The sequence below is a fragment of the Typopeltis vanoorti genome, chromosome 11 (assembly GCF_054136105.1).
Source record: "Typopeltis vanoorti isolate ZY-2024b chromosome 11, IOZ_Tvanoo_1.0, whole genome shotgun sequence".
In the NCBI taxonomy this organism is placed as follows: Eukaryota; Metazoa; Arthropoda; class Arachnida; order Uropygi; family Thelyphonidae; genus Typopeltis; species Typopeltis vanoorti.
Genome location: NC_143559.1, coordinates 87,694,565 through 87,714,339, shown reverse-complemented (window position 1 = coordinate 87,714,339; position 19,775 = coordinate 87,694,565). Strand labels below are relative to the sequence as shown.

Below are 19,775 nucleotides of genomic sequence, written 5' to 3'. Positions count from 1 at the left end.
AATTCATCCCCTTCATTTTTGTAATGCTTCAAAAATTTTTGAGGTGATTCCTTTAAAGGCTTATGTGGAGGTCATCTCTCAGTTATACAGCTTTGACCCTTAAGCATCCCCTCCTAACTCATACCTTAAATTAAAGATACCAAGAAATTATATACTTGGTTTAATCCTTTATCCAAGTGTAAGCAAAAAAAGTTTGCACTTGAATTATTTTCAGGACTGGGGCAACTCGTATATAGAAATTAATGACTTCACATAACCTTAGTATCCCATAATGCATAGCATTATACATATCGACAAGGATATGTGCTTTGCATTATGGGATACTAAGGCAAGTGATGTGAAGTCATTAGCTTCTATATATGAGTTGCCCCAGGCCTGAAAATAGTTCAGGCACAAACTTTGTTTGCTTACCCTTGGATAAAGGATTAAGCCAAGTATATAATTTCTTGGTATCTTTAATTTATAATATAACCAAGTGGAAAAACTTCCAACTAACTCACACTTGATTTACTCTCCTGACCTTGGGTGTACCTTGTGATGTTGCTTCCTCCAGATATCCCTAGACTATCCTCCATGCACTGTGAACATCTTTCCCTTAGCATGTCATAATCATCTACATTGTAGTTCCACATATACTCCTTCTTAACTAGAATTTCTACATGTTTTGCTACCTCCTAAGTCAAGACTACATCATTGTTCTCCCCCAGTTGGAGGCAATGTAGCCACCTTAGTTATGGACAGGTCTTCTGATCTTGTGACTAGATCCAACTCCCATACTCAGGGTTCCCTCCATCACATTCTGCTGTAAGTATTTATCTCTCAGTAAGTGTAAATTCCATTTCTTTTCTGCCATGTGATCTTTCCCTCCTTCTAATTTATATTGCCAAAGTTAAAGTCCCCTATAATAATTATTTGGCTTGCACTGATTGTGGTGATCTGTTGACGCATCTTTCACATCATCCTTAGCACCCCCCCCCCTAGTCTATAGGAGCAATGAATTTTATATTTTGTCCTATTAGCCTCAATCTCACACCAGATTGACTCAAAAGAACTGCCAACCGACTCCTAATCTTGTTGGCTGCAGTTCATCTGTTATCATCAGCAGTATCCCCCCCCCCATCTACTCTATCTTTCCTGCAAATACTAAATCCATCACATTCTATCCCTGTAACTAAACTATCTCATCTACTGTTAGCCAAGTCTCACTAATGCCTATAACTTTTGGTGAGGTTGCACTAACCAATGCCTAAAACTACTCCCTCTTATTCCTGATGCTTCTAGCATTAGTATATACAAACTGTAGCATCCCCTTAGGTCCTCAACCACCTTTACATTCTTAATTGACTAACTTGTTCGATATTATTGCCTGAGAGATTAGATTACACATTTTTTTGTTCATTCACACACTCATTCTCTTCATGGGTGCCTTTACACTTGGGGTGGATGCACACACTTATCTGCATCCACCCTAATTGCTTTAGTTTTCCTGACTTTGTACTTCTGCATGCTCAGTGAATAAAACTCTCTCCATTGCCTGAGAGACTAGATTACACATTTTTTTGTTCATTCACACACTCATTCTCGTCATGGGTGCCTTTACACACACATTCATCTGCATCCACCCCTAATTGCTTTAGTTTTCCTGACTTTGTACTTCTGCATGCTCAGTGAATAAAGCTCTCTCCATACAGCTAACTCTGAATCCATATAAGTGCAGTCCATCAGCATTGCACAGATCTTTTCATTCATCAAAACATAGGCCATAGGTCTACAAGCTCTTCATCATTCCTTCTACATAACTTGTGTATTGATTCATTAGATATCATCACTCTCCTTCTCAGTTCACCTCTATCATAGTATGGTGGAAGACTCACAAATTTCACCCTATCACTCTTCTTTTTCACTTCTTCCAACAACTCTTTGACATCCTCCCTCATATAATATTTCTCACCTCTCAAGTCATTGGTTTCAGCCAAAACAACTAGTTCTTTCACCTCCCTTTTCTGCATTCTGACAGCATTACTAATATTATTAATTTTTGCACCAGAGAAACAAGATTTTGTAGCATTTTCATGAACTCTCCTTATCATAGAATCACCATAAATAATTAAATTTCACACTGTTTTCAATTTGACTGATCCCTTGCCTTTTCTATACTTTCAATCTCGCACTTTGTACTGTGAAGGACTATATATAATCCTCTATTCAGGTCTTCTATGTTCTCCTGAACCTCTGCCACTGCACCTTCAGCATTATCACTGATATTTGCATTCTCCAGTCTTGTATCAATGTTCTCTACTGTACTATCACATAATTTGTTCTCTCCTTATTCACTTTCAAAAGCATTTATTACACACTCTCTCACCAGTTTTGCTAATTTTCCACAAATCTTTCAACTTTCAAAATTATACACTGCACAAAATTAGGCAAATTGTGCTCGCCCAACAAAGTCATCTTGGCTGCCATTGTTCTGCTATGCATAGATGCCATACCAACAATATATCTATATCTAATTTATGGAAATATACCATTTTACTTATGTCTAAATAACTCAGTCTATCTCACACACTTATAAAACAATAAATTCACTCAGTGTTATTAGCAAAAATTTGAAAAAAATTACTTATCTTTCTGCAGTGTTAGGAATCAACAATGTTCACCGAACATTAATGAACAGTGTGAAGTGGGTGGCCACAAACTGCATAAGTTAGAGATCACTAGTAGTCAAATTGAAAATTAACCGAAATCTAATTAATCTCTACAGAGTTGGGCTACAATAAAGTGTGCACATTGGATGCCATATCCGTTGATTAGTGAAATGAATGAGATCAGACTCTAAGTTTAGCGCTGATTATTCTAATGTTACCAAAGGGAAGGCGGTGCTTCTTCACACCTTCATGACACCAAAATGAAAACTCTGTTTATGGAATATTTCCATCCTAATGCACTAGTGCTAAAGAGTTGAGTACTCAACTTCCACTGGAAAGTGCATGCTGTTTGTCTTTTGGGACAGCAAAAATATCATTCATTAGGAAAATATGGTGAAAGGGATGACACTGAATTTGTTAAGCTATGTGATAATGAAATGATTTCAACAATATTGAAACAATGATTTAATCATATTCATGCTGAGGAAGCCATTGCTTTTGCAACATGATAATGCGAAACTGCTTACAAATACATTCACTCTGATTGCTATCATAAGAGATTGGATTGGAAGTTGTGGACCATCTTATCTACATTCCAGAGCTAAGCTCCATCAGACCTCTGATTATTTCTTAAACTGAAGATACATCTCATTCATATCTATTCTGAAAATAGTGAATAGGTCAAAGTAGAAGTGAGCAAAATCATTTGAAAACAACTTGATGAGTTTTCTGTGAAAGCTTTGAAAAAAATGTCATGTGGTGGAGAAAATGCACTGAAAGAAAAGGAGAATAGTTGAGAAATAATGATGATGAACTAAAGTAGAGATTTCAGGCTGTCTGTTGTTTTCCATTTCACTGATGTATCTCTTTTGGGTAGGGAACTATCACAATAGAGGAATAACTTTTAGAATGTATTTTATATATGAGACAGAGACAGAATGTCTATTAGAAAGTTATTAGAATGAGTTTGTGAGGGTAATTATTATTAACCAGCTGTCCTTTCCTGGATACCATCAAGCATTTTCAGGGAGAGTGTAAGAAAGCAGTATTCCAAAGTCACATGTTTGGGGTTCATGTAGCATTTATAAAATGTATAGGTGAGAAATAGATCCATGTATATAAGAGAAAGAACAGAAAGAACTAATGACTTCACATCAATTGACCTTAGTATCCCATAATGCAAGGCACATATCCTTATGGATAAGTATAATGTATGGAAAGGGCCATTGCCCAGACCAGTTTCAACCTTTATTGAGGTTTAATCAATGGGAGCCAGACCCAGAAGTGATACTGAGGTTGAAGTAATGCAGAAGTCATATTTCCATACACAAGTAGTCAAAAGTAGTCTAACCTTATTTCTAAAATACTCTGGATTAGAGAAAGATGTTGAAAGTTTTCCCAGTTGGTTTGACTATAAATTAAAGATGCCAAGAATATGCATTATAGGATGCTAAGGTAATTGATGTGAAGTCATTAGCCTCTACATACAAGTAGCACAGTTGTAAAGTTACTTCACGAGCAAACTTTGTTTGCTTACACTTGGATAAAGGATGAAACCATGAATATAATTTCTTGGCATCTTTAATTATAATATAACCAAGTTAAAAAAAAACTTTACCATCTATCTCTAATCCAGAGTATTTTAGTAATAAGTTGTGACACGTTTTGACTACTTGTATATGATAAGTATATGACTTCTACATCACTGCAACCTTGGTATCTCTTCTGGGTCTGGCTCCCACTGATGAGACCTCAATACAGGATGAAAGTGATCTTTCCCATAATTCATAGCATTATCCTTGTCTGTAAGGATATGTGCCTTGCATTATGGGATACTAAGGCAATTAATGTGAAGTCATTAGCCTCTATATACAAGTAGCCCAGTTGTGAAGTGACTTCACGTGCAAACTTTGTTTGCTTACACTTGGATAAAGGATGAAACCAAGAATATAATTTCTTTGCATCTTTAATTTATGTTATATAATCATTTGTAAAAAATTATTATTACATTTGACCTTTATATTTTGCACTTTATATCTTTTCAATTTGATATTTTACTTAACTATGTACTCTAATGAATATAAAATATTATGTATTACACTTTATTGCCAATGCCATTAACTATAACTGTGTGTGCAATATCATTTTGATTCAGTCTGAATTATAAATACAAGTTTGGTGATGAACTTGTTTTAAAAGTTGTGAAAATTTTATTTAATAAATGCATTTACTATATTCGTTCATATGTATAAGAAATGAACTTTATTTTTTTATAAATAAAGTTTACTGTCTAATTAACATTAAGATTACTGTCTAATTAACATACTGTTTTGGTATGTTAATTAGACAGTAATCTTAATTAGACAGTGATATGATGTTTTATCTAATGATTAGATAAAACATAAAATTCTTTCTTTCTTTCATGCTTACACAGTGATCAAAATACATTATGAAAATTATGGATACAACTACCGTGTTAGAGTAAAACTTTAGTTAAATATAAACCGAAATATACACTCAACGTTTCAACCTTCACATTAAGGTCATCTTCTGGAGTATACGTATATACACACACAAAGAAACACGCTGCACCACAATCTACATGACATGCTAAAGTTACTGATTAACCTTTAAAACCATTTGCTTGACCTCTGGTGCTAAAAAAAAAAAAAAAACCTCACTACATCAAAGCTCTCGAGTCCTGTTATTATTATTATCTATTAGGTTACAAAGTTAAATCAAGCTAGAGAGTAACATGTTCATACAGAAAATAATAGATAAATAATAAACAGAAAATAAAATTACTTATATAAGTGTACATATAAATTGCAACTGGTAGTGGCAAATGAAAAATTGCTTAGAGTCCTAAAGTCAGGGTTTGCTGGAAACTAAGTTGGCTGAATGTGTGCCATCCAAATCCTTGGGATTTTTAAGCCTCCATTATTATTATTAAGATTAGGGTGGTAAAAGAAAGTTTCACTGTCTTCTTTAAATTTCTATTCATATCAAGTTTTTGTATGATGCAAAGAACAAGTATTTTTGTAGGGTGTTAAGAGCGTGATCTCAGAGGCCCGCTTCACCAAAATTATTATATTTAATGTGTCGTTTGTGTTCTTTTTTTATGGATAGGGATTGTATCCAGTTTCCCCAATATAAGGTAAGTTACAGGTGCAATAGATGCAATAAACTCCAGGGTGGGCTAATGGGGGAAGAGGATCCTTAGAGGTGTTGAATATGTTTTTTAATTTTAAAGGTGGTCTAAAAGTGGCATTAAGATTATAATGATGTAGGATTCTATTGATCTTTTCTGATAACTCTTTAATGTATGGAAGTGTTATGGTTTTACTGTAATCTATATTACTTTTTGATGAAGTTTAATGAAGAATTTTATTAATAGTATTTTTACTATATCTGTTATTTATAAATGTATTGCTAATAATTTTTAATTCTTGTTTAAGAGCTTGTTCATTAGAGCAAATTGTTATAGCTCTGTTTTAGAGGGTGTTGATGACTCCAAATTTTTGCAAAGGGTGGTTGATATGAATTAGCATATATATATATATATATATATATATATATATATTTGGCCGGTGGTGTGTGTTGGCTTACGGTAAACAGTGAAGGATAGACCGTCTGAGGGAAGACGTGACAAGTGTATCCAGGAACAGGAACAAGTTCTGATTTTAAATTTCACTAGTAAATTGTATGCGCTCATGTTGTTTGTTCAGGTGGCTAAGGAATGTGTTTAACGTTTGGCTGCCATGTGGCCAGATAACAAAAACATTGTCAATGTGTCTAAGCCAAACTGTAGGTTTTAGAGTAATGGAATCAAGAGCACGTTGCTCAATAGCTTCCATATAAAAATTAGCAATTGTGAGGGGATAGTGGTGAGCCCATGGCCATACATTCTTTTTGTAGGTAAAATTTATTTTGCCATGTGAGTTAACCAGAACGTAGTACGTGGACAAAAAGAGCCTTAATATCGGGCAGAAATTTGTTCTGTAGAAGAAGAATTGTGTTGATTGGGACATTTGTGAAAAGGACAGAAACGTCAAAACTGATTATAAATCAACTGAACTGAAAATAAACTGAAAATAAATCAACTTTGCTGAGTGTTATGTTTTTAATTTTGTTCCTTAAGCAAGAATTAAAAATTATTAGCAATACATTTATAAAAACGGATATAGCAAAAATACTATTAATAAAATTATTCTTAAAACTTCATCAAAAAGTAATATAGATTACAGCAAAATCATAACACTCCCATATATTAAAGGGTTATCAGAAAAAAATAATAGAATCCTACATCATCATTATAATCTTAATGCAAACTTTTAAACCACCTTTAAAATCAAAAAACATATTCAACACCTCTAAGGATCCTCTTCCCCCATTAGCACACCCTGGTGTTTATTGCATCTATTGCACCTGTAACTTACCTTATATTGGGGAAACTGGATGTACAATCCCTATCCATAAAAAAAAAAGAACACGAACGACACATTAAATATAATAATTTTGGTGAAGAAGTCCTCTCAGATCACGCTCTTAATACCCTACATCGAATTGATTGGAAAAGTACTTATTCTTTGCATCATACAAAAACTTGGTATGAATGGAAATTTAAAGAAGCCTGTGAAACTTTCATTAACCCACCCTAATCTTAATAATTGTGGAGGCTTAAAAATCCCAAGAATTTGGATGGCACACATTCAACCCACTTAGTTTCCAGCAAACCCTGACTCTAGGACTCTAAGCAATTTTTTATTGGCCACCATCTATACCAGTTGCAATTTATATGTATACTTATATAAGTAATTTTATTTTCTGTTAATTATTTATCTATTATTTTCTGTATGAACATGTCACTCCTAACTTGATTTAACTTTGTAACCTAATAGATAATAATAATAACAGGACTCTAGCTTTGAGTAGTGAAGTTTTTTTTTTAAGCACCAGAGGTCAGGCACATAGTTTTAACAGTTAATCAGTAACTTTAGCATGACATATAGATTGTCGTGCAGTTTGTTTCTTTGTGTATATACGTACACTCCAGAAGATGATTTTAATGTGAAAGTCGAAACGTCGAGTGTATATTTCGATTTATATTAAACTAAAGTTTTACTCTAACACGGTAGCTGTATCCATAATTTTCATAATGTATAGAACATAAAATTAGGCCTTTTTTTTTTTTTTTTTTTAATTGTGGAGTATGTTGTTATTTAAGACAGTATCTTTAAATGTACATCACTTTCTTTTCTTACTTGATGCCTTTTGCAATTGTTTCTGTTTGCTTGCAGCAGTGACCCTTCAAAAAGTTCAGCATATCCATATCAACAGTTCCTTTCTCAACTGTCTACAAATTTTTGCCTTGGTTTAGCAGCAACTATAATAGAGCATACCAAATTAGGCAAACACCACACTGAATTAATGGAGAAGATAATTGGAATGACTGGGACTGCCTCACTTTTAAGACAGATCCATACATCAGATGGACTAAGCGGGTGGGATGAGTCTGTACCTCCCCAGCGTTTGTGGGATGAAATCTTTCACAATTTTCAGAAAGGAGCCATTTTACATGCAACACTTCATCTAAGTGCCAGTGATGTAGACTTATTAACAAAATCTTTGGTCGGCGAGAAGCTATATGGACATATTTATACTTCTGAAAAAGAAGATCCTTCAATACCGGAGGGTGATGTTGTCCTCTTTACATGTGGCCATTATTATACAGCTCATATGTTTAAAACCTCTGTTTTGCCAAGTTTTAAGGACTCGTTGCGAAAAATTTCTCGCTCTCTTCCTAAAACAAGCAAACTTGTGGTATCTGCATTTCATATGCAGAACATTATTCCTGCAGCATGCCCAACTTGCGTACTTACTGAGATCAAAAGTGAAATTTAATATATTTCTGTTAAACAGATGTTTACATATAAATTTTAGTCTACTGTGTAAATTTTGTGATTTTTTTTTACTAATATGAAAAATAATAATTTCACTTTATCAAATAACTTATTTGACTTTACAAAATAAATGTGTTCTCTTTCTTATTCTCTTTTTGGATTTCTTAATTTTCACTCTTAAGTTTCTAAATTGCTACCCAGGCGGGTAGTTCAATCAAGCCAAGAAAAATAGGATCAGTCTAAATGAATCAGTGCTTTAGTAAAATCTTCAAAGTGTGCGTAGAATAAAAGTTTATCACTACACTATCGTGTAATGGTTCTCACATTGAATTTCTCAAAATAATGTGACTACCTGTTAGAGGTTTAATGGAATATTAACTGCACTGAGAAAGGATTAAAACTAATTTTAATACTTCCAATATTTCGTCTCCGTCACAGAGACATCTTCGGGGATTACAAAATCTTTTTGTAACAACACACACACAAATACAATACAGAGTAAAACTAAAGTCCTGTCTAGGTGGTGCACCCTCTATGGGCATTTGCAGGTGGCCTGGGATGTAAAGAGGGGTCTCTGATAATTAAAGTTTCCCAAATTTTCGGAAGTTTAATGCAACCGTATTTGTTTAAATTAGGTTGATTCCTGAGTGTAAATGCAGATTCAAGGAATAGTCTTTCTTTTTTGAATTTACTATGATGGAGCATGGTAGTTTTTTTTCAGGAGATCCTGTTGGATGTATCCAAAACATGGTCTGCAAGGCCAGATTGACCATAATTGTGTTTGCAGATGTAAGAACTGTGTTTTTCTAATCAGATGGATGCTGACCTGCCTGTTTGTCCGAAGTAGGCAAGTTTACAGGAACAAGGTACTCTATATACACCAGGCACCAAAAGAGGAGGGAACTGGTCTTTAGTGGAGCGGATAAGGATAGCAAGTTTACGGTGGGGCTTAAAAGCTGTATGGAGGTTGTACTTTTTTAATGATCTGGCTATTTTTTCTGAACCACGGATGTAAGGAATGGTGATGGCATTTCTGAAGTCCTTCTGAAGAGATGGTTGGGGAATGGGGAAGGACTTGATTATTTTTTTAATTCTGTAGTCATTATAGCCATTGAAAAGGAAGGTGTGTATTTGTTTTGGTTGAAAGGGCAGTTTTACTGGAACAAAGATTGTGGGCCCTATTAGTCAGAGTTTGAATAATGCAATATTGCTGGAGGGAGTTCCATTCCTTACATCCGTGGTACTTCAGAAAAAATAGCCAGATCATTAAAAAAGTACAACCTCCATACAGCTTTTAAGCCCCACCGTAAACTTGCTACGCTTATCCGCTCCACTAAAGACCAGCTCCCTCCTCTTTCAGTGCTTGGTGCATATACTGGATAGGATATGCACCAAGGATAGAATATAGGAGTGATGTTAGCTTGGTCCACCTTTGCTATGAATATCCTGGTGTTGCACTACCTTACCCCAGTCCTGAGGATATTTTCAGGTGCAAACTTTGTTTGCTCACACTTGGATAAAGGATTAAACTAAATTTATTATAATCTAACCAAGTGAAAAATAAACTTTCAACATCTTTCTCTAAATCCAGAGTAATTTAATAAAAAGGTGGCACACCTTTTGGTAAAGATGACCTCGCCATTGCTTCTGTCTGGTATCTCCACTTTTGGGTCTGGCTCCTACTGAAGAGACCTCAATAAAGATCGAAACTAGTTTGGGCCTTCTAGTGGCCCTTCCCTTAATGCATAACATTATACATATCTGCAAGGAGATGTGTTTTGCATTATGGGAGATACTGAGATAGGAGTGATGTTAGCTTGGTCCACCTTTGCTACGAGTTGCCCGGTGTTGTACTACCTTACCCCAGTCCTGAGGATATTTTCAGGTGCAAACTTTGTTTGCTTACACTTGGATAAAGGATTAAACTAAATATATTATTGTACATAGAGTACCTTGTTCCTGTAAACTTGCCTACTTCGGACAAACAGGCAGGTTAGAAGAACACAGTTCTTACATCTGCAAACATGATTATGGTCAATCTGGTCTTGCAGACCATGCTTTGGATACATCCCACAGGATCTCCTGGAAAAAGACTATTCTTTGAATCTGCATCTGCACTCAGGAATCAACCTAAATTAAACAATATGGTTAATATTCCATTAAACCTCTAACATGAATTCTTCACAGCACTTAGGCCTCAACACACGTAATGTGACTACCATTATGAGTTGAAAGACTACACTCAATTTATGCCCCTCCATGTGAGACACCTGTTTGTGGTGGAGAGGACCTCCCAGTGTGGTACTAGTCCTCTTCAGTCTTTTTTTTATGCTTTCTTTCTTTTGGGATCCAACACCTTGACACCATGTTTGCTATGCATTGTGACCTGTGGACATCTGAAAAAAAGAATCCTAGTATTGTCATGGTACTCTGGCCTCTGCTTTGGCTAGACAGATAAGTCTGGATGGCCCATCCAGGATCATTCAGCTTGTAGGCTCCTGCAGGAAACTTACTATAACATTGGTGACAAGAGTCAACAGTGTGTGTTACAGCAAGTTTTCTTCCCCACTTGGGAGTGTAGTGATTGTTTGTGGGAGAGTGAGCTTCTGTGTGTGGCTCCTAGGTGTGCAGGGGCACTGGTGCTGAAACAGACTCCCTTTGAGTATGAATAATTTTTCATCCTCTAATTTATCAGGGATCTTCCTTAGGTCTTGTTGAGGATCCCTGATAAATTATTATTATTATTATAAAAAATAAATAAAAATAAAAATAAAATTATTATTATTATAAATTTATTATACTCCCACAATGGAGTCAAAGACTCATTGTGGGAGTATAATAAATTTAGTTTAATCCTTTATCCAAGTGTGAGCAAACAAAGTTTGCACCTGAAAGTATCTTCAGGACTGGGGTAAGGTGGTACAACACCAGGGTAACTCGTTGCAAAAGTGGAGCAATAGTCTGGGTAGTGGCCCTTACCTTAATGCATAACATTATACATATCCGCAAGGAGATGTGTTTTGCATTATAGGAGATACTGAGACAGGAGTGTTGGTGGCTTGCTCCACCTTTGCAACGAGTTGCCCTGGTGTTGTACCACCTTACCCCAGTCCTGAAGATACTTTCAGGCGCAAACTTTGTTTGCTCACACTTGAATAAAGGATTAAACTAAATTTATTATACTCTAACCAAGTGAAAAATAAACTTTCAACATCTTTCTCTAAATCCAGAGTAATTTATTAAAAAAGGGCGGCACACCATTTGGCAACTCCTATAGGTAGAGATGACCTGCTAATGCTTCTGCCTGGTATCTCAACTTGGCCTAGCTCCCACTGAAGAGACCTCAATAAAGGTCAAAACTAGTCTGGGTAGTGGCCCTTCCCTTAATGCATAACATTATACATATCCACAAGGAGATGTGTTTTGCATTATAGGAGATACTGAGACAGGAGTGTTGGTGGCTTGCTCCACCTTTGCAACGAGTTGTCCTGGTGTTGTACCACCTTACCCCAGTTCTGAAGATACTTTCAGGCGCAAACTTTGTTTGCTCACACTTGGATAAAGGATTAAACTAAATTTATTATACTCTAACCAAGTGAAAAATAAACTTTCAACATCTTTCTCTAAATCCAGAGTAATTTATTAAAAAAGGGCAGCACACCATTTGGCAACTCCTATAGGTAGAGATGACCTGCTAATGCTTCTGCCTGGTATCTCAACTTGGGCCTGGCTCCCACTGAAGAGACCTCAATAAAGGTCTAAACTAGTCTGGGCAGTGTTGGTGGCTTGCTCCACGTTTGCAACGAGTTGCCCTAGTGTTGTACCACCTTACCCCAGTCCTGAAGATACTTTCAGGTGCAAACTTTGTTTGCTCACACTTGGATAAAGGATTAAACTAAATTTATTATACTCTAACCAAGTGAAAAATAAACTTTCAACTCATTGTGGGAGGTCCACTGTTATACACACAGATTATCATACTGTGCCTTAAATATATTCACTGTCTCTGCACACACACACACACACACACACACTCGGGCAAAGCATTCCAATCACTCACCACTCTCCATGCAAAAAACCTACTGCTCACTCCCTTGCTCACACCCTCCTTATACAGCTTCCAGGAATGAAAGAGTTCTCCTGCTATCCTCACCCATTCTGTGCAAAACCTCCCCGACATTAATCTGGTAATAACTTCTTAGCAGCTTATATGTCTCAATCATATCCCCCTCCTCCTCCTTCTATCCACCAATTTCTGCAAATTGCATTTTGTCAATCTGTCTTCATACTCTATATTCTAGAGACCAGAAACTACCTTAGTCAATTGCCTGGGAACTTTTTCCAACACAATTTCATCTTTTTGAAAACCAGGTGACCAGATCTGTGCACAGTAATCCATATGTGGCCTGATCAAAGCCTTATACAAAGGAACCATAACATCCTTTCTTCTACAAGTCAATGTCCTCTGCATCATTCCCATTATCCGCTGTGTTGTCTTCACTATTTTTGTAACATGTCCCTGAAATTTTAGGTCTTTGTCTACAATCACTCCTCATTTCAGATCTCTCATTTCCTCTACTTCTTCCAAGATATTTGCACTGATTGTGTACTTTATATCCCATCTCTGCTTCCCAAATTTCAAAACCTTACACTTTGAAACATTGAATTGACATCCCCACTTATTTACCCATTCAGCCAGTGTATTCAAGTCCTCTTGCAAAGCTACAGCATCCACACTACTCCTGATAAAGCTCTCCCCAGCTTTGCATCATCTGCAAACAACTGCACATCACCATTCAAACCTCTCCAGATATATATCATGTACATACAAATTAAACACCAGTGGACTCAAAACAGACCCTTGAAGTACACCACTAGTAACTTTCCTCTTCTGGGATATTGCTCCTCCATAGACAACTCGCTGATACCTATCAAACAGCCAAAATCCAATCCAGCGAACCAGTCTACTGTTCAGCCCCATCCGTTCCAATTTAATTACTAGCTTGTCATATGGCAATTTATCAAACGCCTTTGCAAAATTTAAATTGACCGGTGTATATGCAACACCCTTATCCAATGCATTTGTCACTTTATTATAAAAAGTAATCAGGTTGCTAAAGCATGATCTTCCTTTAGTAAATCCATGCTGGCTGCCAAAGAGTATTTTTCTGTTGTCAACCCAATTCTGAATCTTATTCCTAACTAACTTCTCTAATACCTTGACCTATTAGAGGATGAAAAATTACTTATACTCAAAGGGAGTCTGTTTCAGCACTCATATGAGAACACTCATATGTATGGGTATTCTCATGGTCACCTTGTTCCCACCAGGAATATTGGATTGGAGACTGGCTATCTGATAGGTATCAACAAGTTGTGTATGGGGGTGCAATATCCAGGAAAAGGAAAGTCACTAGTGGAGTGCCTCAGGGATCTGTTTTAGGGCCATTACTATTTAACTTGTATATTAATGATATTGGCGAAGATTTGGATGGAGATATTCAGTTGTTTGCAGATGATGCAAAGTTGGGACGAACCATAAAGAGTAGTGAAGATGTTGTGGCCTTGCAAGAAGACTTGAATAAATTGAGTGATTGGGCAAGCAAATGGGGATGTGAGTTCAATGTTGCAAAATGTAAGGTTTTAAAATTTGGAAAACAAAGATGGGATGCAGAATTTATGCTTGGTGAAAATATATTGTTGGAAGTAGAGGAAATAAGAGATCTGGGAGTGATAGTGGATAAGGATCTAAAATTTAGGGGTCACATCGCCAAAATTGTGAAGACAACGCAAAGACTTCTGGGAATGATGAGGAGGACACTGACATGTAGAAGTAGGGAGATTCTTGTTCCATTGTATAAGGCTTTGATTAGGCCACACATGGACTATTGTGCCCAGATTTGGTCACCTGGTTTTCAGAAGGATGAAGAGATGTTGGAAAGGGTCCAAAGGCGACTGACTAAGGTAGTTTCTGACCTCTGGAATGTCGAGTATGAGGAAAGATTGAAAAGATGTAATTTGCAGAGACTAGTGGAGAGAAGGAAGAGGGGAGATATGATAGAGACCTACAAGTTGGTAAGGGGTTGCTATAGGATCAATGGTGGAGAAGTTCTACAGCGAATAGTGGGAGATCAGGGGAGAACCAGAGGTCATCCCTGGAAACTGTATAAAGAGGGTGTGAGTAGGGGAGTGAGAGGCAGGTTTTTTTCGTGCAGAGTTGTGAATGATTGGAATGTCTTGCCTGAGAGTGTGGTGTCTGCAGGGAGTTTGAATGTGTTTAAGACCCGGTATGATGAGATGTGTGTGAGATAAAAGGACCTCCTAGATGAGTCTTTGACTCCATGAGGTCTTGTTTAATAATAATAATAATATAATCCTTAAATTCAACACACCTAAACCACCAACATCTATGAAAGCAGGATATCTCAACTGCCCACTCTACATTTCAAAACTCTTTGCATTGTAAGAATATGATCATTCTCAGACTAACTGTTGTGGCTTTGCAGTCTGTGCCCAATATGGCAGTAAAGATCACAATAACAAAATGAGTATAATAACAAAACTGAAATGCCCTAATTGTGAGGGAGATCACCTAGCCTTCTCCCAAGTATGTCAAAAGGTGAAAGGATGAAAAGGAGAGCCAAAAAATAGAAACTGAGTACAGTATTCCTGAGCAGGGATACTTTTACACTCCTTTCTTTTAGTGTTGCATGGTGATCAGCATTCATTTTAGAAATTATGGACGTTACCATCGTGTTATAAATAACTATTTTAATTTCCCGACGTTTCGACCTTCATATTTCAAGGACAAGCTGAGTTACATTACACACAGTAAGCAAAAGAAACAATGATTGGATCACCGGTTATTCTACTGGCATGGCCTCTATTGAAAAAAAAAAAAAAAAATTAATTACAGGTAACCCTCGTATAACGCTGATGTTAGGTTCCATACAAATGGCGCGTTATATAAATGGTGTTATGCGAGACTCAGATCACAGAAAAGTAGGGTTAGGTTCCGAACTCGTTTTTTTTTTAAAGATTATATAAACAATGATATCCAACAAAAAAAATATTTTTATTTAATTCAAGTAATTCATGTAAGTTAAGAAAACATAAACTATGATACAAATACATAGTATAAAATTATAAAAAATTATAAATTGTACGTAAACTTCATTGCACATAATACATAAATGTTTTAGGCAAAATAAAATAAATTGTATATTTTAATCGTCGTCACTCTCTTCAAAACTAACATTTCGTACTTTATATGTTCTTTATTTGCAAGTGGTCGGACGTCGTCATCACTTGATATCCCTTGGACATCATTTGTATAAATCTCATTGCATATTTCGGCTAGTTTAGTTATCAAGAAGTCAGTAATAAGACCTTGCTTACCACTATCCTGAAATTTTTTATTAAATTCATAATACCGTGCTAAACAAATATCCAATTGTCTCGTGAATTTTCCGGAGCACTCCATTGAGAGATCATTATCCATAAAATAACTTTCTTACCAAGTTCAATCCTTCTGCTAATTTCTTTAAACTGGATTTTTTAACGGATTTATCGCAATCAGAATCTTTGGCAGAACTTTCCCCACCATTTGGTTCGACATCATCTATTAATTGTACCAGTTCCTCCTCATTTAAATCTATTTCCCCATCTATTAATTCACTGATTTCGGTTTCAACCATATGCAGAAGCGCTCTAAGTGGCCATTACTATAAAAATATTTTTTTTTACATAAAAAAAAGCATTACATATTGTATGTAACTCACCAAAATATAAAGTGCTCAGCTTGAGATTAACACACTTATGATTTTTTAATGCACTTTCCTAGCAGAAAACGAAGACAATTTTCAACAATAAATATTTTACTGCAAACAATTGACGTACATGTGTGCTAAGGCTATTTCCCCTAATATAAATTCGCTACTTATAACTGCATGCACGGTAGGGCAAACTCAAATTTAACTAATATAAAATTTGATTTTTAAGTCGCGCGTTGAAAAATACATATATGAAAAGATAAAGGATTACTACAATTTGTAGACCGTCTTATCTTGAAACCGCGTTCAGAGAAGGGTTACTACCGCATCAAAACTAAATTCTATTTGACATAACATGAGAAAAACATTCTTTCTTATAGATAGTCTTCTTTCAGCAACAATGATGTCCTATTTTTAACATTATAATGGTTATTTTAGATTTAAGATTCTGGATTATCTACGGTCCTGTTTATAGTTAACTCTTAGAGAGCGTTAACTATATTGTAATTTTAACAACTGGTGTAACCAGGGCCGCATTTATACTTTTGGAGGCCCGAGGCTCAATATCATTATGAGGCCCTCAAAAATAAGTATTTTTTAGTTTATTGAAAATAAAAGTCAACATTTCCATAATAACTCATTTTAATAACACAATAAAACATTGGTATACATATATTTGCATTTTAAAAAAAAGTATAAAAATAAATCAGTTCAAATTTAAATAAAAAATTAATAACTAGAAGTTTTTTTTCCTGGCTTTGGTTTTAGCAAATATATCTATAATGTCATCATAATTGATCGAGTCCATTACATTTGATTCAATGCATAATAACGTCGGGTCACTTGTTTTATTTTGGTGCAAGTTGCTTCTTAAATAATTTTTTATTCGTTTCAACACTGAAAATGAGCGTTCAGCACTTGCATTTGAAATAGGTATCGTCAAAAATATTTTTAAAATTGTTTCTACGTTCGGAAAAGTAGACCTTAACCCATCGTTTATAAATTTGTACATATTTTTAATTGAAGAATTTCTTCCTTTATCATTATTAAAAATTACTTAACTTCATCAGTAAATTTTTCTGGATCAATATCAGTCTCATAAGTTTGTAAAATTTTATCAGTACTGATCTTGTACTTATCTTGATCTATATCTTCCTTCAAAAAATGTCAAATATATCTAATATGTCGAAATAGTTTTTTGTTCTTTCATTAATTTCCAAAATTGGCTTATCGCAAATGACATTAAATTTTCTTTCCCATGTAATATAATCTCATTGTTAGATTGTGAAACTTCGTCACTCATTTTTTTTTCTTTCCTTTTCATCTTTAAATTTTTTCTCATCTGTTAATAAATTAGCTTCTTCATTTACAGCAGAAAAACTATTTCTTGTATCTAAAATAAAACCAACTAAAGAGTGTAACAAATTGTTAGCTAAAAACAAATCCATATCAGGATCTTGTAGAGATTTACTAGTAGCATTTATTAGTTGTAAAATTTTGTCCCACATGACTGTTAAAATTGCTGTTTCTGGTTTGTCAAAATGTTCAGCCAATGATGAGCTCTCTAATTTAGAAATAGGTTTTTCATGAGGAGAAATCGATAGTTCAAGTAATGCGTCTTTAATTTGAGTTTCAAAGTCAATATAGCGTCAGCTCTTGCAGACCACCTCGTTTCACTTAGTCTTTTAACTGTTAAAGATTTTTTTTCTAAATTTTTAAGGAGTATACCCCATCGTCTTGTTGAAGATGAAAAATAATTATATACATTTTGAATAAAACAAAAATATTGCACTGCTTCCGGACAAAATTCCGCGGCATAGTTGCCAATTAAATTTAAGGAATGACTAGAGCACGGTATATATGTGCAGAGGACTACGTTTTCATATTGGCAGCATTATCATAGCTTTGCCCTCTGCACATTTTTATATCCAAAGATAATTCTTCTAATTTTTTTTAATACTACCTCTTCTAAATATAATGAATTATGTTGTGTAATTCTGATGAACCCGATAAATGTTTCTCTAATGTCAGAATTTGCGGCAACATACCTAAATATCATAGCTAGTTGGTCATTATGGGCAATGTCTGGCGTTGAATCGAATATTATTGCAAAATAAGCAGCTTCCTTAATTTCTGATATTAATATTTCTCTTGTTTGTTTAGCTATTAACGCAATGAATTCATCACAAGTATGGTAAGAAAGATAATTTGATCTTCCAGAACGACAGTTGGCGTGCATTTTCATGTGATGTTTTAAAAAATAATCAAATTCACTTAAATAATGTAAACACGATAAATAATTTCCGCAAGAATCAGAAAAAATATCATTTGTATTTCCTCTAAATGCCAGCCCTAGTTTACTCGGTAACTTAATGGTAGCTATCATTCTTTTTAAAACCTCTCCAATAATTTTCTTCGGATTGTATTTGTTTGATCAATTCGGCTATTTACAGAACTTGATTTTCTTTTGCGATATGTGCACATCGCTCGTATATGCTCAGTAGAATGCTCGTGATCACATAAGGTTCGTGTTATATTACCTCAGTCATTAAAACCCTTCATTAAATAGTTGACTTAGAGAACAATTTTCAAACAAAGCAGTAAATTGCTTTGCTGGTTTCTGAAAAAATTGGCCGCTCTTGTTTCTCATTTGTTCCATTCGCCTTTTTACAGTAAAAATGTGATATATTTACATTTCTGACATATATTCTATTGCGTTCTGTGTATTCTTTTTTTTTTTTAAATTTTCGATTTTACCAACATTCTGGGGCATATTTATTAAAATATGCTCGATAAACTGTTCATTAATAGTAAGTGACCACACTGCTATATCGGTAGGATAAGAGATAGCTTGCTTGCTTGCAAGTACAGACTCCGATTGAAAATTTTCTTCAGAATCCTCTTGATTTGTTTCATTTACTTCTTTCTATCCTATGTTTTCCACATCATTTTGATGTTTTTCATTTTCACTTTTATCTCCTCCTGATAATGAAAGGTTGGTCGATTGGTAGAGCCTCTACTGCTAATGATTCACAAAACGTTAAGCAAGTTTGAGCGCGGTTAGTAGTTGGAAGGGATTCAATCGTTCGATGCTGTTGGCACACTCTCCCTCAATGAGTCATTGCCCTGGAGGTGTCACATAATAATAATAAAATTCCGAGAACTGTGAAGTACAACTTCAGTTCTACGAAATTCTTCATTTTCAGAACGCAAGAAAGACAAAATTGCCCCCTTTTGACTATTTAGCTTTTTTTCATTTTCTCTTAGTCGTTTACTTTTACTAGCTCCGGATTCAAATTTTCTTGGCATCATTATGTGTATTAATCTATCAAAAGCGAAATAAATATTTATTAAATCCAAAATAAACATATAAATAAAATAAACAGTTACGTTAAAAGCTTAAAAAATACAAAAATAGAAACAGTAGTATCTTGGTTTTGTTAAAATAAACA

At 35.0% G+C, this 19,775-nt stretch overlaps 1 protein-coding gene across 2 annotated transcripts in view; it reads left to right on the top strand.

Moving 5' to 3' along the window:
* Window positions 1–8,698, top strand: part of LOC150101832 (uncharacterized) — a 572,233-nt gene extending 563,535 nt beyond the window's left edge. For both annotated transcript variants that reach the window (XM_090400015.1, XM_090400014.1), the window contains exon 26: window positions 7,949–8,698. In XM_090400015.1, the coding sequence (XP_090256141.1) occupies window positions 7,949–8,552 (604 nt within the window). In that variant the 3' untranslated portion in view covers window positions 8,553–8,698. The remainder of the gene's footprint in view (window positions 1–7,948) is intronic.
* The last annotated feature ends 11,077 nt before the right edge of the window (window positions 8,699–19,775 follow it).